The sequence below is a fragment of the Fistularia commersonii genome, chromosome 22, assembly GCF_037954325.1.
Source record: "Fistularia commersonii isolate RoL2024-O1a breed Wild chromosome 22, RoL_Fcom_v1.0, whole genome shotgun sequence".
In the NCBI taxonomy this organism is placed as follows: domain Eukaryota; kingdom Metazoa; phylum Chordata; class Actinopteri; order Syngnathiformes; family Fistulariidae; genus Fistularia; species Fistularia commersonii.
The window spans coordinates 1,994,203-2,020,000 of NC_141305.1; the positions used below are offsets into that span (position 1 = coordinate 1,994,203).

The window sequence follows — 25,798 nt, forward strand, 5'->3', positions numbered from 1 at the left end:
GGAAAACGTCTCCAAATGGCTTTTTGAGCATTAAGGTTGCCGACCCCTGACATGAACATTCACCCTCTCACACACGTCATCTAGATCAGGGGTCCCCAAACCCTCTTTGGTACCGGTCTGCAAAGAAAATCTTGGTGCAAATTAAAGTTTTTTCATTAGACCTTCCGGATCTTATTTTGGAAAAAAAAAAGAAAAAAAAAACGACATTTCACAAACAAACAAACAAAAAAGTCAAACGAAAGTCGGTGGAGAACTTTTTCCGGGGAGGAGACGAGCATTATTTGCAGTGAACGGCTAGCTAATGAAGCTAGCCCTCAAAACTTAATTCTTTATTTATGATTTATCTGCTTTTTTATTTATTATTTTTTATTTTTTCATCACAGTGCAAAATTATTGTAACTGCCTGATAAAGTGTAAACATTGTATTCACATTAAATACTTTTATTATTCGAACCCCTGCACTATAACCGGTCCATGGAAACATTTTCATGCATAAATCTGGTCCCTGGTGTAAAAAAAGGTTGGGGTTCCGTTGCCGTAGAGACGTGCAAACACACACCGTCACTCATTCATGTCTTATAAAGACACACAACATTCAAACCCAAACGTCCTGCAAACATACGAGCATCCATTTCCATTCACACACCATGTAGAGCGGAACTGGGCCATTATATTTGGCTGGCGGGCCACATTTCTTATTTTATTTCTATGCGCCGGCCAACTGGGTATAGTGTAAATGAAAATTGCAATTTAAATATGGAATTTTTTGGCGCGTTTTATTTCAACTTTAAAATGATCACATCGATGTACCGATGTTATCTTGAATGGAATAATCCATCCAAAACAAAATGAAAAAATAAGGAGTTTTTTTTTTTATTCAATATTGATTGAAATTGCAATTTAAATATGGAATTTTTTGGTGCGTTTTATTTCAACTTTAAAATGATCACATCAATGTACCGCTGTCATTTTGAATGGAATAATTCATCCAAAACAAAATGAAAAAATAAGTTGGTTTTTTTTTTAATTTAATATTGATTGAAATTGCAATTTGAATATGGATTTTTTTGGTGCGTATTATTTCAACTTTAAAGTGATCACATCGACGTACCAATGTTATTTTGAATGGAACAATCCATCCAAAACAAAATGAAAAAATAAGGAGTTTTTTTTTTTATTCAATATTGATTGAAATTGCAATTTAAATATGGAATTTTTTGGCGCCTTTTATTTCAACTTTAAAGTGATCACATCGATGTACGATGTTATTTTGAATGGAATAATCCATCCAAAACAAAATGAAAAAATAAGGAGTTTTTTTTTTAATTCAATATTGATTGAAATTGCAATTTAAATATGGAATTTTTTGGTGTGTTTTATTTCAACTTTAAAATGATCACATCAATGTACCGCTGTCATTTTGAATGGAATAATTCATCCAAAACAAAATGAAAAAATAAGTTGGTTTTTTTTTTAAATTTAATATTGATTGAAATTGCAATTTGAATATGGAATTTTTTGGTGCGTTTTATTTCAACTTTAAAGTGATCACATCGACGTACCAATGTTATTTTGAATGGAACAATCCATCCAAAACAAAATGAAAAAATAAGGAGTTTTTTTTTTAATTCAATATTGATTGAAATTGCAATTTAAATATGGAATTTTTTGGCGCCTTTTATTTCAACTTTAAAGTGATCACATCGATGTACCGATGTTATTTTGAATGGAATAATCCATCCAAAACAAAATGAAAAAATAAGGAGTTTTTTTTTAATTCAATATTGATTGAAATTGCAATTTAAATATGGAATTTTTTGATTTTTTGGCGCATTTAATTTCAACTTTAAAATGATCACATCGACGTACCGATGTTATTTTGAATGGAATAATCCATCCAAAACAAAATGAAAAAATAAGGATTTTTTTTTTTTATTCAATATTGATTGAAATTGCAATTTAAATATGGAATTTTTTGGCGCCTTTTATTTCAACTTTAAAGTGATCACATCGAGGTACGATGTTATTTTGAATGGAATAATCCATCCAAAACAAAATGAAAAAATAAGGAGTTTTTTTTAATTCAATATTGATTGAAATTGCAATTTAAATATGGAATTTTTTGATTTTTTGGCGCATTTAATTTCAACTTTAAAATGATCACATCGACGTACCGATGTTATTTTGAATGGAACAATCCATCCAAAACAAAATGAAAAAATAAGGAGTTTTTTTTTTTATTCAATATTGATTGAAATTGCAATTTAAATATGGAATTTTTTGGCGCCTTTTATTTCAACTTTAAAGTGATCACATCGATGTACCGATGTTATTTTGAATGGAATAATCCATCCAAAACAAAATGAAAAAATAAGGATTTTTTTTTTAATTCAATATTGATTGAAATTGCAATTTAAATATGGAATTTTTTGATTTTTTGGCGCGTTTTATTTCAACTTTAAAATGATCACATCGACGTACCGATGTTATTTTGAATGGAATAATTCATCCAAAACAAAATGAAAAAATAAGGATTTTTTTTTTTATTCAATATTGATTGAAATTGCAATTTAAATATGGAATTTTTTGGCGCCTTTTATTTCAACTTTAAAGTGATCACATCGATGTACGATGTTATTTTGAATGGAATAATCCATCCAAAACAAAATGAAAAAATAAGGAGTTTTTTTTTTAATTCAATATTGATTGAAATTGCAATTTAAATATGGAATTTTTTGGTGTGTTTTATTTCAACTTTAAAATGATCACATCAATGTACCGCTGTTATTTTGAATGGAATAATTCATCCAAAACAAAATGAAAAAATAAGGCGTTTTTTTTTAACTCAATATCGATTGAAAATACGTATTAAAATGTTGAAAGAAAATAGTTTTGCAGGCCGGACGTGGCCCGCGGGCCGTAAAATGCCCAGGATCAACAAAGAGACAAACTCATTCACACCTCTGGACGACGCAGTGTCTCCGGTGAACCTCCTGAACGTCGAACCGAAGCCGGTCCGGCGTTCCGAGTCCCAAAGTGCGTCGACTAATGAATGCCGTATTAATACTGCTCCTTCTACACGAAGCCACCCGTGAGATCCTCCTCGTTTGTCCACGTCGGCGCCGGTCCACGAGCGAACGCTTTTGTTTCCGAGCCTGTTTATCAGGGCCGCGGGCGCCAGACGCCCATTGGAGATGGTTTTTTAACTGGTACATTTAACCGCACCGCTTTTTATTTTTACATTTTACGGGATCTATTATGGCTTTTCTTCAAGTCACACGGCCAGGAATCTCCGCCGCTGCATTGCAACTTGGGTTAACTGCGTTTCCGGACTTGAGATGTCCACAGTGGACGTCTCGCTGTCCATCGAGATGTTTGAAATTGGATTTTGGACTCGATGGAAGCTTAAGTGAGGTGACACCAAATCTTCTCCACCATGAAAGATCTGCAAGGGAACCGTATGGATGGAAGAAGGTGCAGGATTTTGAAGGACTGAAGATCGACAGTTAGAGTTGATGAAAGTGTGAAGCTGGTTGGAATGGACATGGACAGAGGTTTTGGACGAGGTCTCGAGGAAGAACCAGGGGGTTCGATGGAGGCGGCAGAAGAAGAAGAAGACGGAATTACAATTTTGAACTCGTGGATCTTCAGAAGGACGGCACAGCTCGCCGAAGCCAAAGCATTTTGTGAATCCAGCTTCCAACTCCGGCGAGACGGCAATGAAAGTCAGATATCGGGCAATCCTCCCTCGGTAGGGAGGTACGACCAAATCGGGCGATACCGCTGTGGTTAAGCATGCACTTGGGAAATTAAATTAGAAAAAGTAGTTACCAAAAAAAAAAAAGGCATTTTTAGTTTCAGGTATGAAATGAGTACCATGCACGAAGGCAGAAAATATCAAAATGTTAAATAAAAAGATGTACAATGACCTCGCCGGTTCATGTATCTAAAAATGCGACATAAAACAGGCACCAGCCTCTACAAAACCAGCGAATGTTGGGGACGTCTTTGTGCCGACGGCGAAAGTGTAACTCCAGGACTTCTATGACTCATCTGCTTTCTCTGAATGCAAAAACCAAGAGTTTAAAAAGCTTGTTTTCCTCCGCCTCTCCAGGGAACGCCGGCAACAACGCGAGACATCCGTTCATCCGAAAACCCCGAAAAAAAAAAAACGACCCAAAGGAAATCAAAACAAACAAACCCGAGAAATGAAAAAAAAAAAAAACCTCTGTGCTTGGTTGCGTCCCCCGATCCACGTCGGCTCGGTCCCGCCCCGGATCCTTATTCTACACCTCATTTTGTACAAATCGGAGACGGGGAACAACGGAGGACCTCGACGAAGACCCTCCTCAGTAGATGACCTCGTAGACGGTGGCCTTCTTGTCCCCCGAGCCGGTCACGATGTACTTGTCGTCGATGGAGATGTCGCAGCTCAGGACCGAGGACGACTCCTTGGACTGTCGGGAGAACGAGACACGTATGAGATGAAGCCGTTGACGGCGGCCGAGGAAACGTCCGGCATCGGGTTTCCCCAGGGGTCGGCGACCCGTAACACCCAAAGAGACATTTAGACCCGGTTTCCTCGGAAAGGAAAACATTGGGAGCCGCAATTGCTTTTTGAGGTCTAAAATAAAGGTACCACTGTATATATTGCTTTTTGTTACCTTTACACTTTGTATAAACAAGTGTGTAGTGTGTTGCTTCTGAAATTCACAAAGTATTACGGAGAAAATTACATTTTATTTATGTAATGAACTCATTTTAGCTTTGGGCTTCCAGAGCGTTTAGCGGAGCCTTGACCTGAATTTTAAAAATAAATCGGGAAAAAAATCACTGTGTCAGTAAACAATAAGAATTAAATATTTGCAAAATATCTTCATAAATATTTATTTTACGTGGTTTATGGGACTTCTTCTCCTGAACTTCTGCGCACAGCATCTGCAAATCAAGACTTTACCGGCTTCCGCGAGTGTGACGTTATTTTGAGCGGCGAAAAATAATAAATATAATTTTATTTGATATTTCAAGATCACAATAATCATCCAACTTAAAACTAAAAGTTAAAAAAAAAAAAAGGAATTAACACAAATGAAATATTCTTCAATTAAATATTTATCATTTATTTTCCCAAGCCACTCGGAGCCGCAGTGTAAAGACGGAAGAGCCGCACGGGTCGCCGACCCCTGGGTTATCCGGTCGTCGGTCGGTATCGGACGAAAACCGATCAACTTTACGCTGTAGTTTACGGACTATAAGGCGCATCGTAAAACGTACGGTACATAGATCCAAACAAAACAGTCGGTTTGGTCGAACTTTATTCCGCTCATTCACCGGTTCAATAACCCGCTGTTCAATTTTGTCCTCGAACTGTGGCCATCTCGCTCCGTTCCCTTGGAAACTCCGCTTGCTCTTCTTTACCCGGCGCAGTTCATCCACTTGCTTCCTCCAATTCCGTCACATTGATTTATTCGTTTTGAATTCTTTGGCGGCTGCTCTATTCCCATCATCTACTGCCAGACTGATAAGACTCGAGATTGAAATCCGCTTCGTTAGCATGTCAATTAACAGGTGCCAATTTTGGGGGTCCTCAAACACACAAATATACAGTCCTATATCTTGACAAATGGGCATCCATTAAAAAATATTTGGAGACTTGAAGATTTTATCACTATTTGACTGAGTTAGATGCTTTTCTTTGTGTTTGTGTTTTGTTTTTTTTTCTTTTTCTTTTTTTTTTCCTGTTTTATTTTATTTTTCACGTGCTATTGAGGAAATAAGTGACCTATAAAGATTATTGTATAATGTATATCTTGTTATGAGGTTTTGTAAGAATGTGTAAAACTCTGTTAAGGAACCTGTTCTAATAAATGTTCAAAAAAAAAAAAAAACAAATATACAGTCTGTTGAAGCACAGTACGTAACGCTATTACAAAAAGTAGCGGAGGTAAACGTCCTACGTACTGTCTTGATTGGTTCATCGTTGCTAGCGATAGCAGCCAGATGACGTTAGTGAGGTTGGAACAACGTTGCATTCCAGCGCTACATCATTAGTTATCTAACGTTGTCTGATGTTGCGGACCATATTCAACCAAGGACCGATTTCTTGTCAGGTGGGAACGTCCCGCTGAGCGGTTGGTCGCTTACCAAAGTCGTACTAAAACATTTGGACAGATGTTTGAGCGCAGTGTTGGTTGGAGGTCAATAAGCACAACAAGGATTCATATATAAGGCGCGCTGGATTATAAGGCTCATGGCTGATTTTTGAGGAGATGCAAGGCTTTTAAGTGCGCCTTATAGTGTGAAAAATATGTGAAAAATGTTATAAATCCTGCTGAACCCATTGTGATTCATCAACGATTACAAACAAATTCCTTTTTGCTAAGTGTAGATCTTCCTTTAGCTTCCTTTAGCTTACTAGCTTAATACGGACATACGACAAGATACATTCATTCATTTTTGAACCGCTTATCCTGACAGGATCACAGAGACGTTTAAAATCCCCTCAAAGATGGAGGACTTGGTTTATTATGCTGGATTTTCATCTTTTGCATCGCAAATAATAAGATTTATAAATGGAACGCAGTTGCCGGAAAGTAGTTTTGTTTTCCTGTTTCATCTTATGAATGAATGAATGAATGAATGAATGAATGAGTGTGTGTGTGTGTGTGTGTGTCAGCCTCCGTCACTTAGTTTTTCCCTCCAGAGCCTTTATTTGGAGATTTATAATACCACGCTTTGTTCATGTGATGAGACTGAAATATGAAAGACGAGTAAAACCGCTGACCTCTGACCCGCGAACGATCGCCGCTGCAAGCTCCGCCTCCTCCTCCTTACCTGGAATATGCTGGCGCCGTACGGTGTTCTCCAAGCGTTGAGCAGATTGTCCTTTCCCGTGCTCACGAACCACTTTCCTGCAGAGACGCGAAAAAAAAGGATGCTAGCACGTTTCCGCCCGGTCTGGGACTTTTGGTGTTCCACCAATCACAAGGTCTTCAGCAGGCAAAGAGCTGCGATTGGTGGAAAACACTAACGGCAAGCTTCGTTGGATTATTATTATTTTTTGATGTTATTTTTTTCGTACGTACGAATGTATGTACATACGTATACATGTGTGTATTTGGTGTATGCTACACCTTAACCCTCATATTATGTTAAGAGTCAATTTGACCCATTTCAAATTGACCCTTAAAATAATATTAGGGTTAATATCCTTCAGGATCAATAAAGTATCTCTACTACTCTATATTGCGCTGGACGTCACACAACTCTGACCGGCCGGCGGTGTCATTGTCATTGCTATTGTCGCACTGTTTATTTGTCGTTTTAGACATCCTGTTTATTTTTTATTTATTTCTTTTATTTTTGTCATTGGCATGGTCACTCTGTTTATGTTGTCATTTTGACATCCTGCTTATTTTTGTTTATTTTATTTTTTGTCAATGCTATAGTCATTGTTTATGTTGTCATTTTGGTATCCCGCTTATTTTTTTTTTATTTTTTTTTGTCATTGCTATTGACACCATTTATGTCGTCTTTTTGACATCCTGCTTATTTTTGTATATTTTATTTTTTGTACTTGCTATTGTGACAGTTTATGTTGTCATTTTGACATCCTGCTTATTTTTGTACATTTCTTTTATTTTTTGTCATTGCTATTGTCACTGTCTATGTTGTCATTTTGGCATCCTTTGTATTTTTGTTTATATATTTTATTTTTTGTCATTGCTTGATGACATTTCTTCTTCTTCCTGCTGTTTATTGTTAATCATCTTCTAATTGTCTCTCTATTTATATTTATATTCATATTTATTGACACTCTAACCGTTACACTGCTGTGACAAAAGGATTTCCCCAATGGGGATCAATAAAGTTTATTATATCTAATTCAACATATCCTGGTTTCTGAATGAATTAGCCATGTTAAGGCCGCGACCAGCCGAAGCTACATGAGCAACTGACAGCGGTTTAATCCCGACCCCAGTTTATCTCGTCCTAAAACGCAGCTGCTAATTTACCCGTGCATGGCTAACAGTTACCGTATTTTCACAACTATAAGGCGCACATAAAAGTCTAAGATTTTCTTTTGCGTCGCGCCCTATAGTGCAGTGCGCCCTGTGTGTGTTGTCGTTGTAAGGCGGACGTAGTAGAGACACCATGAGAACGTTAAAGGAGGAAGTGTGGGTGTTGATTCTATATAAAAGAACGGGTATGTGCGTTATGCAGAACGTCGTTGTTTTAACAACCCTGAAAACATCGCTAACAAACACATCCAGCCCAGCTACATCGCTAACATGGACGAGGTGCCGCTCACTTTCGACATCCCGGTGAGTCACACCGTGCAGAAGAAGTGGACCAGCACGGTAGCGAGACACACAACGGGGTACGAAAGTCTTCTTGAAGCCACAGTTTCACTAAGAGTGGAAGGCAGCGCCGGGCGAGTTACGCCACAATTTGTGAATGGGTTGTAGATGCTCAGGCTAACGTGTCCGCCGGTACTTTTGTTCCAGCTTTCGCAAAAGCCGGCATCGTTTCCGAGGAGCCGCGCGCCACGGAAAGTGACTGACAGTGAAGAAAGTGAACCCGGCATGTTTGATAGAGATTTAGCGTAGCTGTTCAAATCAGAAACAGAGGATGAGGACTTCCATGGGTTCGATTGATGACGATTCCGGGTAAAAAAAATGTGAAAACCAAACTCTGTTTTTAAATACGCACACTTGTATGCTTGTCTATGTGTTGTTGTTGTAAGGCGGACGTAGTAGAGGACATCATGAGAACGTTAAAGGGGGAACTGTGGGCGTAGATTGTATATAAACCCGCGCCTTATAATCAGGTGCGCCTTATATGTGTGTGTTAAATACAGTAATGGCACACATAACTGAGACTGCGCCTTTTAGCGCGGTGCACCTTATGGTCATGAAAATACGGTACATAATAAACAAACGGTTTGACGGCACCCAACAGCAAATCAGAAAATGTTTAGGGAATTAGAATTAAAATCTGAAATTCAGAGAAAAAAAAAAACACAAACAAGAAATCCAGAAGAATAAGTAGTTAAGGAGGTGCTTCGTGCAGGGGTCACCCTGAGGCTGCACGCCGGGTTCATCCAAGTGTAGCAAACACACACACACACACACACACACACACACACACACACTCCGCGGGCTTCTCCAGCAGCTGGTATGGCTCTAATGAATGTTTAAACCGCGGTGCTTCGCAAGCAGCTGAACCCCAATCGGCGGGAAGACGGAGGCAACTCACCGCAGTGGGCGAAGCGAAGCGACAGCACGCAGCTCTCATGCAGATGGAGCTGGTACTTGTCAGGCTTGGTGACGTGGAGAACCTCCACATTACTGTTCTCCATCCCCACCGCCAGCCACTCGCCCGTCGGACAGTAACCCAGCGAGAAGATCTGCGGCGAGGAGCCGGCATGAGGAGAAAATATGAATAGTGAAATTAGCATTTGTTAAAAGTCACGGGCTAACATACAGCGTAGAGGACTGAGGGCAAGCTAAAATAAAATAAAATAAAATAAAATAAAATAAAATAAAATAAAATAAAATAAAATAAAATAACACAAAATAAAGTAAGTAAAATAAAATAAAATAAAATAAAATAAAATAAAATAAAATAAAATAAAATAAAAATAAAATGAAATAAGGTAAGTAAAATGAAATTAAAATAAAATAAAATAAAATAAAATAAAATAAAAATAAAATACAATAAAGTAAATAAAATAAAATAAAATAAAATAACACAAAATAAAGTAAGTAAAATAAAATAAAATAAAATAAAATAAAATAAAATAACACAAAATAAAGTAAGTAAAATAAAATAAAATAAAATAAAATAAAAATAAAATGAAATAAAGTAAGTAAAATGAAATTAAAATGAAATAAAATAAAATAAAATAAAATAAAAATACAATAAAGTAAGTAAAATAAAATAAAATAAAATAAAAAAAATAAATAAAATAAAATAAAATAAAATAAAATAAAATAAGTAAAATAAAATAAAATAAAATAAAATAAAATAAAATCTGATGGGATAAAAAGTATAAAAGAATTATTGTCTAAAAATGTCTATACATATGAATCTCATACTAAAAATGTCTATACACAAATGAATAATTGAGAGGGTGAATAATTCTGGTTATATGTCTATATGATGTACTGTCTACATGACACATAGAACACGCTCTCACTCCCAATGCAAAGTTTCCGTTGCGTCAATCAAACAAAGTCCTTTTTGGATGAACCTGGAGAAGCGGAAAATGGAAAATACAAATTCCGCTTTTATTTAGGTTTTGTTTATTTAGGCGGTGCACAACTTTGCACAACCAACCACGATCGCCATGATTTCGCTTTCATTTTATTTAATGCCTGTTACACGTCGTCTGTTTAGCACCCTCAAACCAAATTCCTCCACAATCACACTCAAATTCATTTTTCCTTCATGTAGCTCCTCCTTTAGGTTCCCCACTTTAGCATTAGCTAACGCGCGCAGGCGTGTGCTTGTGCGTACGGCCTTGATTCTGAATTGTAACTTCATACGGACATACAAAGTACGACGAGATGCATTCATTCATTTTCTATGGCGCTTATCCTGTAAGGATCACAGAGGCGCATATTTCGAGTTTGTTGCAAAATGACGAGACGGGAGCGTCCAGTGTGTCGATATGTGATGCTAACGCAAGTGAAAATGATTCACCTACTATAAGAATTCTTTAGATGTACAATACATGTTGGCGTACCTTGCATAGTTGCATGAACCCGTATTGCACGATAAAACCCTACATTTTTTGTCACGACCTTGCACAGAATGGAATCAGCCAGGGATGTAGCTACTGCTAGCTTCCTTACACTTCCAAATAATCGTCAGCCATGGATAGAACGGTATTTGGACTTAACCATCTTCATTTGGGAAAAGGCTGACTCACAAAAACAAGCAAAACAGTACAAAAACGCTTCCGCTTAGCATTTCCCTTCTTGGGTAGACTAGCAGATGAGGCCAACGTTCTTCGGAAATGACCTCCTCCTCTCCCTCCTTCTTACTTGGACAGGCTTCCAGACTCATTTTAATACCCTTTATCACGTTTAAAAGAAATAAAATGAAGGACAGCTAGGTAACTCGCTAGCTTGCTAGAGTTTTGCAGCACTTAGCGCCATTGGACGGTGACCCATGTGTCAGAAAAGGTCAAACTCCAGCTCTTATCTAATGGCAGCTGGGATAGTTGGAATCGATAATGAATGAATGAGTGGATGTAAATGTGAAGCAACTCTCCGTTTTACACAACTAGCCACCGTAAGCTAGACCCATCAAAGCCCTGGCAGTTCTACTGGAAAACTCCCCACTGGTCAACAGGACTGAAGAAGCCTCTGGGATGACGGCTGAAACATCTTCAAGAGAAGAAATTCAAGTCCAGTTTGCGAGAAAAGAAGATTTTGACAAGAATTCACCATGATCTGAGGACAGACAGCTTATCCTGCTGTCAGGGTTGAAGGGTTGGGCAAGAGATGGGGTTCATCTTGGACCTCAGGGCCACATGTAGAGACATGAAGCCTTTCACCCTCTCATTCACACATCCTGTAGAGATGACCAACTGTTCACCCTCACATGTCTGTGGAGGTTATCGGTGAATTCCTCTCAAAATCTTCTTGTCCCGGCAACTGGTCTCGAATTTCTTCACTTTTGACCGCCCCATCCGAGAAGCTTCTTCAGTTCAGAAAGGAATTTTGACAATTCACCCTCTCATTCAGGTCAAATGGAGACATACGACCGTTCACTCACTATAACTATTCATGTCTCAGAGACCTACAATCATTCACCCTTTAAATCGCACATAATATAGGGACATACAACTCTTGCCCCTCTAGCTCGCAAGTCATCCTGAGACATACAACTCTTCACTCGCTCATTCCCACTGCCTACAGCCGTCTAGACAATGTAGGGTCTCCAATGACCCTCCTGCATGGGTTTGGACTGTGGGAGGAACCTGGAGAACCTCGAGGAACCCCAAACAGACACGTGGAGAACATGGCATCTATAGGCATCCAATTATCCCGACTCGATAACCAGAAACAGCACACAAAGGCCATGTCGGTAAACCGTTATGTCACATCGATTTACGGAGAAGACCTGCTGAACTTCAACCCGAGGCTCTGCTAACACAGGCTACAGAGACGGCGCTTTCAAAGCTGCTCAGCGGGCGCCGCGCCGGGATATCATCTAATTACACGGCAAAGTAGGAAACCACGCTGTGGTCAATTGCAGAGGTGCGGACATTCCTGTTCCGTCGCCTACAAAAGACGACAAAAGAGCGGATATCTTCTCCAGATCCTCCCGCGTGCGGCTCCGTGGAGGATGTCGGAGCACTGCTATGACAACCGGCTGCACCGCCGCCGCCGCCGTCGGAGGCAAACCTGAGCGAACGCCAAGCGGGACGGCGAACCTGTGAGGTGAAGTCGTGCTGCTGCAGCTGCCGGCCCTCCCTCAGGTCCCAGGACCGGACCGTGTTGTCCAAACCTCCCGTCCAGAGCTTGGTGCCGTCGTTGGAGATGTCTATACAGCTGGCGCCGTCAGTGTGGCCCTGGAACTGCCTGAAGGAAAGATAAGATAAGATAAGATAAGATAAGATAAGATAAGATAAGATAAGATAAGATAAGATAAGATAAACTTCCCCATAGGGAAAATTCTTTTGTCACATCAGCAGAACAGTTATAATGTCAAGAAATAGAAATAGAAATAGAAACAATTAGACAATAGCGAAAGAGAAAATAGCAAAAGAATATCCGCAAATAAATAGACAGCAGAGATAACAATAGAAACAACATCAAGGATAAGAATAAAAAAAAAAAAAGATAGTAAGGGTGATAAAAGACAACCAAAACTAAGCAACAACATAAACAGAGTGACAATAGCAATGACAGGAATAAAACAAATAGGCACCCTGTCATTCACATATCATACAGACATACAACTATTGACTCTCATTCAAGATTCAACCAATAATATACATATATATACATATATATATATACATATAAATACATATATATGCATATATATAGTATATAGATAGATGGCTTCTTTTGGTGCATTTATAACATTCATCTTTTTATTATCTATTTTATCATCTTTTTGTACCAGGGACCAGTTTTAAGCATGAAAATGTTTCCGTGGGCCAGTTAGAGGTCGTGCACTTTAGATTCGGCAATTACATTAATAAATAATAAATGATAAATAATAAATGATAAATAATAAATATTGAATATTAAATAAAAATAATAAATAATAAACAATAAACAATAAACAATAAACAATAAATAATAAATATTAAATAATAAATAATAAATAATAAATAATAAATAATAAATAATAAACAAAGTTATTTTAGCGAGGGTTGCATAGCTTCATTAGCTAGCCTTTCACTGCAAATAGTGCTTAGCGGGCGTTGAGCTTGTGTATCACCTGTTGCGATGAACCAATAACTTAGGTAAGAATCTTGATATTTTCTTTTGAATGTAGTTTTCCTCTTGTTGGCAGTCTGCACCGCTTCTGCTGTCACATCGTTTGCTCGTTCCCTCGCGAAAAAGCTCTCCGGTGACATTTTGTTTCCGGCTCATTTTTTTGGAGGGCTAGCTTGCGGTAGCTTATGTGTGAACGATGTTGTTTTTCAAGATAAGATCAGGAAGGTTGATTAAAAAAAAGAAGTAGAAAAGAGACTGGTGCTGGTCTGGGGACCCCTGATCTAGGCTACCTTTCTTGCACCTATTAGGGTCACCTGGCAGATCCCAGCTGGGTTCACCCGCCCAAAACCCTGGTAGTTATATTGGTCATAAAAACTGAAGATACCCCTGGGGATGAGGGCCGAAACATCTTCAAGTGAAGGAAACTCAAGTCCGGTTGCCAAGACAAGAAGAATTTCGACAAGGTTTTGTGTCCGTACCTAACCAGGGTCTGGTTGTGAAGGTCCCAGACGGCGATGTTCCCGTCCGAGCAGCAGGAGAAGCAGACCTTGGAGTCGGGGCTGATGGCCAAAGCGTAGCACGCCGGCGCCGAGGAGGTCAGCTCCGCCTTGATCCGCGGCGTGGGCGTGGCCAAATCCCATATGGATAAAGTACTGGCCTCGCCGCCGACGATGAGGGTCCGGCCGTCGGGCAGCAATCGACAAGAGCGGATGTAGTTGTCCCTGTTCTGATGGCGCAGACAAACACGGCGGGGCGGAAAAGTAAACATCGAGCGAGGCGGCGCGTTTTCTACCGCCGAGAGTCAAAATGTCATTTCGGTGGACTTACGAGGCAGTCCAGCTGTGACACCGAGGTCTTGTTGCCCGGGTGACTGATGTCCCACACCTTGACGCAGCCCTTGCCGCCGGTGTAAACATGCCGGGTGGGGTTACTGATGGTCACGGCGCACACCACTTCGCCGTGGCTGAGCGTATTGATCTGCCGGGCGTGGCGAGGGATACCCGGGCCGATCAGCGCGTCCGGGGGGAAAGGCACGGGCTGCATCTGTCCGTCGGCGCTCACGTGGAAGGAGTAGGCTCTGGAGGAAGGGGGAAAGCGACCGGCGAGGGGGTTACAAATAAAGTGCCGTCGGCTTCGTCCTTGAAGTCGTGGGCCGGACGCCGGACTTACGGTTTCCCCCCTGGAATGCCCGACAGGTTCGGAGGAAGTCCGGGGACGCGGATGTGGTGGTGAGGATCGAATCCCACCTGCAGGAGGTCGGGAGGATCACGGTGATGCAAAGACGCTGAGAGCAGACGCCAAGTAGGCTCACATGGAGGGAGGTAGAAGATGAATCAATGCAGTTGGGACGGAACGGTACATTCATGCATTCGTTCATTATCTATGATATCGGATCCAAAGTTTGCCCTGGACACTTATGGAGACCTCCAACCACTCATTCACACGTCGTATAGAGTGCACGTTCACTCTCCCTTGCAGAGATACGTTAAAACCGGTTATTGGTACATCATAAGGAGACGATTGGCTCTGACTGCGGAGGTTCTCAGTCGTCCAGGTCACTCTTGTCGAAATCATCTGGTAACTGGACTTGTATGTCTTCACTCAGAGACGTTTCAGCCCTCATCCAAGACGCTTCTTCAGTTTCCCAATAGAACCGCCTTTCACAAATGTACAACCCCATAGCGGGATCGATACCAAGAAGGATTTGCACGCCCAGACCCGGACCATCCGGACCCACCAACCAACCAGGAAAGACCTGCAAGCAGAGGCAGCCCCTCGGTTTCATTCCTTTGTTTAGCTTCACCTATTGCTTTTTGTTCCAACGAACGAGTCCACTGGCATAACAACCCTCCTCACACCTAGCTTCTGCAGATCAACTCTTCCATTTCCACAACAAGCCACCATAACCTGGACCCGTTGGTCATGAGAACTGAAGAAGCGTCTGGGATGAGAGCTGAAACCTCTTCAAGTGAAGAAACTCAAGTCCAGTTGCCACGATAAGTAGATTTCGACAAGGACCGGCTTGTTCATTCGCACCTCAGAAAGACATTCACTCTCTCATTCACGCGTCACAAAGAGACGAACCCTTCACCATTTCATTCACAAGCTGGAACAATGTTGGGTCTCCAGTGAAGCTCCTGCATGTGTTTGGACTGTGTGAGGAACCCGGAGAACCCTGAGGAACCCCATGCAGACACGGGCAGAACATGGAGGCTAAAGTGCTAACCACTGCGCCGCCCTGGATGTCTGTTAAATAACCGTACCGTTCTCTCGCCTCAGCTCCAGCAGTTATTCCTTCAAATACAGATCCAAAAAACTGTGACCGGATCGCGCCTGCGCCAGCTTTCTGGAAAAAATGCTGAATTGATTCTAGATTTTTTCAGGTTTCCCTTCTCCCTTCCATCTTCCATGTATACTTTTATGCCGTGAAGCCAGTCACAGTCCAATAAACCCGCTTCTTGTTGCAGCTCCTCCATAACCAAGCATAATTACCAAAAAGTAGCACTAAGTCCAAATATTTCTTTTGTTTTGGTACAAAGGAGAACGGGTAAATAATAAAAACCTTTACATTAATGAACCGTTCCTTTAAAAAATACATGACAAACAACCTGGGATCCATGATGAAAACTAGTGCAGTTTCAACAACACTCTACCTCAGTTCTGTCTTCACAGTTCTGCGTGCATTTTGTTATATTTGTGTCTCATAGCGACACCGAAACCCGCTGCATCCACACCGAGCATACAGGTTTCTTATTAACCTCAACAAACTAATAAGAAGTGGTCCATTTTTCTTGGGAAACCCTACACTCCACGGCCACTTTTCTCTTTTTTGACAACGACATCTTGCCGATGAGGGTGTCGGGTCCAACGGAAAAGCAGCTACATTTCTAACAACAGGTAAAAATGCTATTTACAGATCCGGAAGCCGCATTGCTCAAATCTGCTGCAAGTTCTGAGTCACTTAATGTTGTGACGTGTTGCTAACGCTCACTAAAACAGTGCATCCCTAGCAGACACTATAGAAACTGAATTTCTATGTAAAGAGTACTGTATTTTCCGCACCATAAGGCGCACTGCATTATAAGGCGCATAGAAGCTACAGTAGTGGCTGGGGTTGCGTTACGCATCTACTTGATGGAGCTGCGCTAAAGGGAATGTCAACAAAACAGTCAGTAAGTCAGTCAAACTTTATTAATAGAATACAAACCAACGTTCTGACAACTCCCAAAACAAGTTAGTGCATTCACTATACAGTGCTGTACGTACTGGTAGCTCTTACAGGTATTTGCGCCGCCTTTGTCAAAAACAATGTATTCCAACTCCATTTGTCACAGTTAAAAGCTTTTCATAAATTTATTGATGCTAAGTTCGCGTGTTTGTTGCGAGACCTCTTGCGACTCAATATTGATCCATGTATAAGGCGCACCCAATTATAAGGCGCACTGTCGGTTTTTGAGAAGATTAAAAGCTTTTAGGTGCGCCTTATAGTGCGGAAAATACGGTACATCAGGATTTTTATGTATTTTTGGAAATTGTAGATTTATTCCACGGGCTGGATTGGACCTCCTGGTGGGCCGGTACTTTTGACACCCCCTGGTCTTGTTTGTGTGTGTGTGTGCGTACCACTTGTGTGCGCCCGTAGGCGGCCACAGCCGCCGCCGCCACAGTGCTCATCTGCGGGGAGATGTTGTGCAGACCGGTGTAGGCGGCTCCGGCGCCGCTCAGCTCCCCGTTCATGCCCAGGTGGGGCACCATAGCGAAGGGACCCGGGTAGGAGCAGGGTACGGCAAGCGGCGTCCGGAGGCCGGGGGCTGCGAAGACACACGGGACGGCGGCGGGAAGCCACGGGTCAGGAGTTAAAAGCCTGGGTTCACGGCGAGTTCGCGTTTGTACGCCGGCCGACGGTCGCTAGCTCACCCAGCGACTCGACGCCCGCCGGCTTCCCGGCCGCGGCCCTCAGGCTCGGGGTGGAGGTGCTGCTGGGAGTCGGGGCGTCGCAGCGGGATGTGGGCGTGCTGGATTTGGATACAGGCGTCGTGGATTTTTCATTCTTTGGCCAAAGGAAGAAAAAAACAAAACAACATTGGTTATAGCAGAAGTAATCATTCGTTCATAATCGATACAGCGATCCAACAGCTTTCACTCCTTTGTTTACCTTCACATTCCAATCCAGGTAATCACAACAACCCCTCTTACACCGAGTTTCTGCAGATCAACTCCGTTTACACAACAAGCCACCGTAACCTGGACCCGCCAAAACCCTGGCAGTTATATTTGGAAACTCCTCATATGTCATTAAAACTTAAGACGCCTCAGGGATGAGGGCTGAAACGTCTTCAAGAGAAGAAATTCCAGTCCAGTTGCCACAACTAGAAGATTTCACTATGACCTGGAGGGCTGAGAACCTCCAAAGACATGTCAATTTGTTGTGAACATTTTGATGAGATATTAAACAGTTCTGCCCTTCTGCCCTGCCCATCTAAAGGTATCGATTTGGACGGTCGTCCCGACTCAATAACCAGAAATAACACACAAAAACCATGTCGGTAAACTGTTTACAGAGAAGATGTGCTGAACTTAAACCCAAGAAAAACGCGAACGCTCTTCTAACACAGGTGACAAAGACGGCACTTCCAAAGACGCTCAGCAGGCGCCCTTAGTATAGATGATAAATTAATGAGTGAATGTAAATGTGAACCAACTCTACCATTTACATAACGAGCCACCGTAACCTAGACCTGCCTAAAACCCTGGCAGTTGTAAGACCTGAAGACGCCTCTGAGATGACGGCTGAAACGTCTTTAAGTGAAGAAATTCAAGTCAAGTTGCCAAGACAAGCAGATTTCGGCAAGAATTCCCCATGACCTGAGGACAGAAATATACAGCTTATCCTGCTCTCAGGGTTGAAGGGGTGAGCGAGCGTTGGGGTTCATCTTGGACCACAAGGCCACATGTAGAGACATACAGCCATTCACCCTCTCATTCACACCCAACATAGAGATGTGCGACCGTTCACCCTCACATGTCATGTTCCATAATATAGAGACATACAACTCTTGCCCCTCAAGTCATCTTGAGATAAACAAGTGTTCACTTACTCATTCACATCTCTTATAGAGCCGGATGACCATTCACCCTCTCATTCAAAAGTCATGTGGAGACATATGACCAGTCATTCATCCTCTCAATCACCCTTTCATTCATACATAATATGGAGGCATACAACTCTTGCCCCTCTAACTGTTCACTCACTCATTCACAAGTCTTATAGAGCTGACGACCATTCACCCTCTCATTCAAAAGTCATATGGTAACATATGACCAGTCATTCACCCTCTCAATCACCCTTTCATTCATACATAATATGGAGGCATACAACTCTTGCCCCTCTGACTGTTCTCTCACTCATTCACAAGTCTTATGGTGCCGTATGACCATTCACCCTCTCATTCACACGTCTGGACAATGTAGTTCAGACCTCCTGCATGTGTTTGGACTGTGGGGGGAACCTGGAGAACCCTGAAGAACCCACACGAAAAAGCCTCCTGTGGTAATTCAACCAGGGATCTTCTGGCTGCGAGGTGGAATTTACAGGCGTTTGTAATCTTGAGCGCTAAAATGAATGCCCAGGTCCCATCTCGCCTCATTCCCGTAGCCATAAATAGAAACGCCACCCTGAGAAATGATGAAAGAGACGATCAGACGGCTATAATTACCCAAAGCACCCACCAAATTAATCTCTTTGGATTTGGATGAAGGTGTGCTGCTCGAGGAGGCGACGGAAGACGGACTCAGGGGCGCATCCTTCTTCAACAGCCGACTCTTGTCCAGCCCGTTCTCCCGGGGAGAGGGGGCGGGGCTTCCTCTGGGAGACGCCGGATCCTGTGGCGTTTGAGCGGAGACGGGCGAGATTAATTTCCTGTTCAAATCCAGAACATAAAAGATGGCCTTGTTCTTTTAAGACAAGGCGTTCTACCTCGTTGGAGACGTCCACCACCAGGTTGTCGTCGCTCTTTTCCCCGTCGCTTTCCTGGGGAAACAAAAATCACAGGTCGCTGGATCAAACCAGAATCCGCAGGAGCTTTTTGCTGTTTCTAGAATCTCCTCGGGAACGTTTCTGGGTGCATTTAGACAGCAGAGGAACCAGGGGCTGTGGATCTCAGCTCCAAGAACCATCTCAGATAGGGTCTTCTCACAATTCCATAGGAACTCATGTGACATCGGTGATGGGTGGAGGTCATTAGCCACTCCATGGCCATATTCCTCTTACGGAGCGACATTTTTTTAAACTACCGTGGTCAGCGGCGAGAAATGGACCGGCGAGGAGGTCCAAGCTCTGGCCTGCTCCGCCTCGGAGGGGGTTTCCAGGACATCTACATTTCGGCCAGAATAAGTCCAAAGATAGCTAACGGCTAACGGGGTTCTTCACAGTGCGGGGAGAAGATAAAAACATCTCAACTATCTGATTATGATTCCACGAACGCCGTAGCAGCTTCCACCTCCATGTTGTCCACATCGTCTTTTTCTTCAAAGATCGCTACCGTGGTCCGTCACTGCCGGTGAGAACGCGAAACTAAAAAACAGTTCCCTGGAGGAGGCTACTTCCTGGATCTAAAGTGACACTAGAAAACTCTTCAAGCTTTTTCTGTCTGTCTCCAACTGACAGACGTGGAAGTAAACAGCGAGAGAACATTGTCCATCCATCCACTTTCCCCAGTTTATCCAGAGTCGGGTCGCAGGGGGCAGCAGCTGGAGCAGTGGTTCCACATGGTCCAGCTCCTCTGGGGGGTCGCCAAGGCATTCCCAGGCCAGCTTGGAGACATCGTCTCTCCAGCGTGTCCTCGGTCTTCCCCGTGGTCTCCTCCAAGATGGACATACCCAGAATACCGTCCAGGAGGTATCCTGACCAGATACCCGAAACTCCTCACCCTATCTCTAAGGGAGAGTCCGGCCACCCTGCGGAGGAAACTCATTTCGGTCCCTTGTAGGCGCGATCTGGCTCTTTGGGTCACTACCCACGGCTCGGACACGTAGATCGACCGGTAAATTAAGAGTTTCGACTTTCGTCTCAGCTCCCTCTTCACCTCGACAGTACACGCTCGTGAACAAGACGCTGAGATACTTGAACTCCTCCACTCGGGGCAGGACCTCTTCCCCGAACCGGAGTGGACAATCCACCCGTTTCCGGTGGAGCACCGTGGTCTCGGCTTTGGAAGTGGAGGATCGTGGCCTGATGTGGCCGACGGAACCACATCATCTGCAAAAAGCAGAGACTCGAGAACGTCGTGAACAACACAGACTACAACAAGGTGAGGATCCACGGGAGTGATGACGGTTGATCAGCATCCTCATCGATTATCTGCAAAACTACGGGAAGGAAATCCGTGCGTCGTGATCGCTGATTTTATATCCGTTGGCGGAACATCCCGGTGCCTCATTTGGCTAATGGACGACTCGTAAGAGGAGAACTTTGACCCCTGTCATGTCCGCTTTGCCTCGTCTATCGCCGGCTGTCCAAAAACGAAGAATAATTGGCTCGGAAGGGGAGGGAAGGGGAGGAGAAGGGAGCTTGTGTACCGCAATGTCACACAAAATGGAAATTTCCACTTCCTCAACTCACGTATCGCGTGGAGCCCAACTCCTTCTCATCTGTCTTCTGTTTCTTGCTCTCAGAGGAGTAATCGCCTGAACCTCGGTGCTTCTCTCCAGTCCGAAAACTGGCGGACGGAGACACAGATGAGCTCTGGAAGAAATGATAACTGTACACTGAACAGGAGCTGGAGGGAAGGCGCCTTTTGAGACACATCTGGCAAACACATGTCGAGGACAGACGTACCCTAAGTCCCCTTTTGTCCATAAAACACCTCATGCATATAAAAGACATGATAATAAATGACACAGGATATAATAAACAGGGTTGGATTTTGCTGTTTCCTGCACAGGTCATTGAGAAGAAGTTCTCCGTCGCGGTTCGGGAACCTCTATCGTCGCCCGCTTCGTTTAAGTGTCGCGTAACGGAAACACGAGGTAAACGGTGGTTCGGATAAGATCGATTTTATTGATCCCCGTTGGGGAAATCCTGTTGTCTCGGCAGCGTAACAGTATCAATAAATGTGAATAAAAACAGCGGACAACGGAACGGAAAAAAAAAGGCAACAAGGGTGAGAATAGACAACCAAAACGACGACAACAAGGATAAGAAAATAACCAGAGTGACGATACCGGTGACAAAAATAAGCAGGATATGAGTGGACCGAGACCGACAAGGATAAAAATAGACAGTTACAGTTAAGTAATGACACAGGGTTTGGCGTCTTTGCGCGAGGAAACTTTGACGTGTACGCGATCGGAGGGTAACCAGAAGGAGGCGCCCCAAAAAGAGAAAACAACAGCTAAGCGTTGAGGCTACAAAGGTTTTCCAGCAGGAGGAAGAACGCAAGTGAGGACATAGATACCAGAAGTGAGGAAGATACAGAAAAACCTCCTCTTACGAGTTTAACTCGTCCTTTGACTCGCGAACCCGATCAATGTTTCCCATTGAAATCAATGTAAACCCCTTTTTATGGGTTTATTGGGGGCAAAAACGCAGAAAAGAATGAAAGATAGCCTAAATTATTGCTGTTTCTTGTGTTTTTTTCTCTTCTTGCCAGCTTTTGTACTTGACGGATAAATCGGCAAAAGTACAGGCTTCTCGCGTGCCAGTCCCTCGCTAACGCTAATGCTAACGCTAACTCCAGCTAGCCGTCTTTTATTGATCCAAACTAACAATCACTTTCCTTCGTTAGCGTCGTCGCCTCTTTAGCCACACCAGCCATCTTTAGCACATCTTTGTCCTTCAGGATCGTACAGATGATTGACTGAGATCTGCTCTCACTTACAGTTTTATTTCCTTCTTCAGCTTGATTGTCAAATTCTTGTCACCACTAACACTAGCAATTTGAACCTTTCTGGGAGCCATAATGAAGCTAGCTTACTGGAAAAAAAAGCACAAAAAACCATTATAACAGGAGAACGCGACTGTGGACGATGTAAGAAAAGTGGAATAGCACATAGGACTCTAGGACACTCTAGGCCACTCCAACACCTCAGTACAGGAAGCCCGTGAGTTTGTTAGCTTGTTCGTGCACCGAGGCTTGTTTGCAACTCGATTATGATGGAAAGCTCTTCGTGATCAGGGGCGTTGGTAAGCCCTACTTGGATTCCAACAGGGAGGTTTTCTGTGTGGAGCTTCCATTTTCTTCCTGTACGTTCTGCATAGGGTTCCTCAGGGTTCTCCGAGTTCTTTGAGAGACATACAACTCTTGCCCCTCTGATTCACAAGTCATCAAAAAACAAACAGCTGTTCACTCACTCTTTCACATCTTATAGAGCCGTATCTCATTTACGTGTCTTGACAATGGAGGGTCTACAATGAACCTCCTGCATGTGTTTGGCTTGTGGGAGGAACCCGGAGAACCCTGAGGAACCCCTCGCAGACACGGGGAGAACATGGAAGCTCCTTCTGGAAAGGCCTCCTGTGGGGATCCAAGAAGGGACCTTCTGGCTGGGAGGAGGAAGCGCTGACCACCGTGGAACCTCCCAGTAATGTTAAGTAACACTATAAAAGTTCTCTAGAGTTCATCCCTTCACAGACTTCTCCATCTCCTCCCAGCAAGGAGGCCACGGAGCAGCCGGTTCGGAAGGTTCAAACCTTATCGGTAGGGAAAAACGTCAACATTTGCACGCCTTTAAGCCCTTTTTTCTCTGCATTGTAAGACTCATAAGACGTTGCTAGCAAAGCGCAGGAGGAAGCAGGCAGACCCTCAAAGCCCTGCCAGGAAGGTGAACATCTAGCAAGATCCTTGAGGAAGTTCTTGCTCATCTTTCCAAAAACAATCAGAATATCAGCAGCCCCGGTGGCGAGAGGCAAAAAATCAAAAGTAAGGTCACCTAAACATCTCGCCGTCCCTCCTGAAAGCCCCGTCTCATTGGGCGACGGCGGCGACGGCGGCGGCGGCGGCGGCGGCGGCGTTGGACGCAGAGGAGGAAAATAAAGCAGGACCTTTTAGCTCGACCTTTTCCACTAACTCACGCCCGTAACCTTTCCGCTGGCCTTTGCCGTGCGGCAAGTGTTGATGATTCTTTGAGGGAGGAGTGAGGCTCGGCTTGCTTGCTTGTGTGTGTGTGTGTGTGTGTGTGTGTGTGTGTGTGTGTGTGTGTGTGCGTTCGGTGGCGCCCGCACATGTTTATGTTTTAGTTCTGCGTATGAGCAAACAGTGTTGAGCGCGCAGGTGTGTGTCAGGCTCAGAAGTGTGACAGCAGATTGATCACCACACACACACACACACACACACACACACACACACACACACTCTCTCTTTGACTGATTAGATTAGATTGGATTAATTAGCCTGCAAATTAGCTCTTTCAAAAACATCAAGGCAAATTAATTTTTGCAGCAGAGACAAATGACGCCGGCGGATGAGGGATTGCGAGCGTAAAGATCTGCTCGCCGCTCCGTGATTATATTTGTCCTCTCCTTTCTAATTGATTCCACGTCATCTCGATAGAGACTTCGAAAATCACACCCGATTATACGTCTGGTTTTCCGAAAGGAAAATCTTTCCCGCGGTTTAAACACACGCAGGAGGTTCAGGATTGTTTCTTCTCGTCTGTGGAGGTTCTCGTTCCCCCAGGTGACGGTGAATTCTTCCCGAAATCTTGGATTGATTGGATTGTAGGAGGAACCTGGAGAACCCTGAGGAACCCCTTGCAGACACAGGGAGAACATGGAAGCTCCATTTAAAAATGCCTCCTGTTGGAATCCAAACAGGGACCTTCTGGCTGGAGGAGGAAGAGCTGACCACCGCGCCACCCAAGTTCTCTGAGTTCATCCCTTCACAAAGAAGACCAGACATCTCCATCTCCTCCCAGGAAGGAGGCCGTCGAGCGGCCAGTTCAGAAGGTTCAAACCACATCGGCACGCAAAAACAATGTTTTTTGTCAGAGCGTGAAGGTCCTGCTGGAGGAGGCGGTGGAGGACAGTTACGGATGACAACACCAAGAGCAGCTTCAGCAACTCCAGGAACTTCTCTATCTGCACTCCATCCATCCATCCTTCTACCGTGGACTGGTGGCCAGACAGACCTTCACCCACTCATTCGGGTCAATCTTTCCCGATGAACCTGCTGCATGGTTTTGGACTGTGGGAGGAACCTGGAGAAGCCTGAGGAACCCCATGAGGAAACGGGGAGAACATGCAAACTCCACTCAAGATTCAAAGTGTTTATCGTCACGTGTAAAGTGTAGAAACGTATTTTAATGTACCGCAAAATTCCTACTTTGCTGTCCGCTGTGCATTTGGATATGTGCTAATAGGAAGAGTGTAAACTTCTTCTCCTTTGAGCTTTTCCCTCCAGGGGTCACCACAGCGAATCCATCTTCTCCATCTAACCCTATTCTCTGGATCCTTCTCTCACATCAACTAACTTCATATTTTCTCTTGCTACGTCCATAAATCTTCTTTTTGGTCTTCCTCTAGACCTCCTACCTGGCAGCTCCACCTTCAGCAACCAATCTTCACCATGGTTTGGACATGAACAGAGGAGTGTTCATGTCACTTTGTCTTGGTCATACATGTCCTGCACCCCTGTGACAAATACTTCTTTCCCTTTGGGCTTTTCCCTTCAGCGGTCACCACAACGAATCCACCTTCTCCATCTAACCTTATTCTCTGTATCCTCCTCTTTCACATGATCTAACTTCATATCTTCTCTCGCTACGTCCATCAATCTTCTCTTTGGTCTTCCTCTAGACCTCCAATTCCAGCATCCGTCTACCAATATATTCACTCTCCCTCCTCAGTCCATGACCCAACCATCTCAGACCTTCTCTTCCAAAACATCTAACAAGTGCCGTCCCTCTGATGGACTCATTCCTGATCCTCTCCATCCTGGTCACTCCTAAAGAGAACCTCAGCATCTTCATCTCTGCGACCTCCAGCTCTGCCTGCTGTCTTTTGGTCATTGTCACTGTTTGTAGACCATCTCACCACGGTCTCCTCCACCTTTCCTTTCCTTCTGGCTGATGTTCTCCTATCTCTTCGTACCCCTGACACTTTTCTCCACCCATTTCAAACTGCTTGAACCCATCTCTTCACCTCTTTTCCACACTCTCCTACGCTCTGCACTGTTGACCCCAGTGTAAACATGATTAGAAATATAAATATGAACAGTGCAACAGGACATTTGAGTGCAGTTTGGTGTGCAGGTGCCAGGACGAGTGCACGTGACACGAGTACGACCTCACGCCCAGGGGTTCTGGAGTTAGCATCGAAAACCGAGGCGCCTGAA

General features: G+C 43.4%; 1 protein-coding gene across 1 annotated transcript in view; it reads right to left on the reverse strand.

Annotated features, from left to right (window-relative positions):
* Window positions 1-2,425: 2,425 nt before the first annotated feature.
* Window positions 2,426-25,798, reverse strand: part of LOC147221252 (transducin-like enhancer protein 4) — a 50,407-nt gene continuing 27,034 nt past the window's right edge. The window contains exons 9-20 of the mRNA XM_086169382.1: window positions 21,088-21,210; window positions 19,444-19,497; window positions 19,197-19,349; window positions 17,385-17,517; window positions 17,091-17,278; window positions 14,637-14,713; window positions 14,295-14,544; window positions 13,946-14,193; window positions 12,449-12,596; window positions 9,259-9,409; window positions 6,835-6,911; window positions 2,426-4,457 (exon numbers count right to left, since the gene is read on the reverse strand). Coding sequence (XP_086025508.1) covers window positions 4,350-4,457; window positions 6,835-6,911; window positions 9,259-9,409; window positions 12,449-12,596; window positions 13,946-14,193; window positions 14,295-14,544; window positions 14,637-14,713; window positions 17,091-17,278; window positions 17,385-17,517; window positions 19,197-19,349; window positions 19,444-19,497; window positions 21,088-21,210 — 1,710 coding nt within the window. The 3' untranslated portion in view covers window positions 2,426-4,349. The remainder of the gene's footprint in view (window positions 4,458-6,834; window positions 6,912-9,258; window positions 9,410-12,448; window positions 12,597-13,945; window positions 14,194-14,294; window positions 14,545-14,636; window positions 14,714-17,090; window positions 17,279-17,384; window positions 17,518-19,196; window positions 19,350-19,443; window positions 19,498-21,087; window positions 21,211-25,798) is intronic.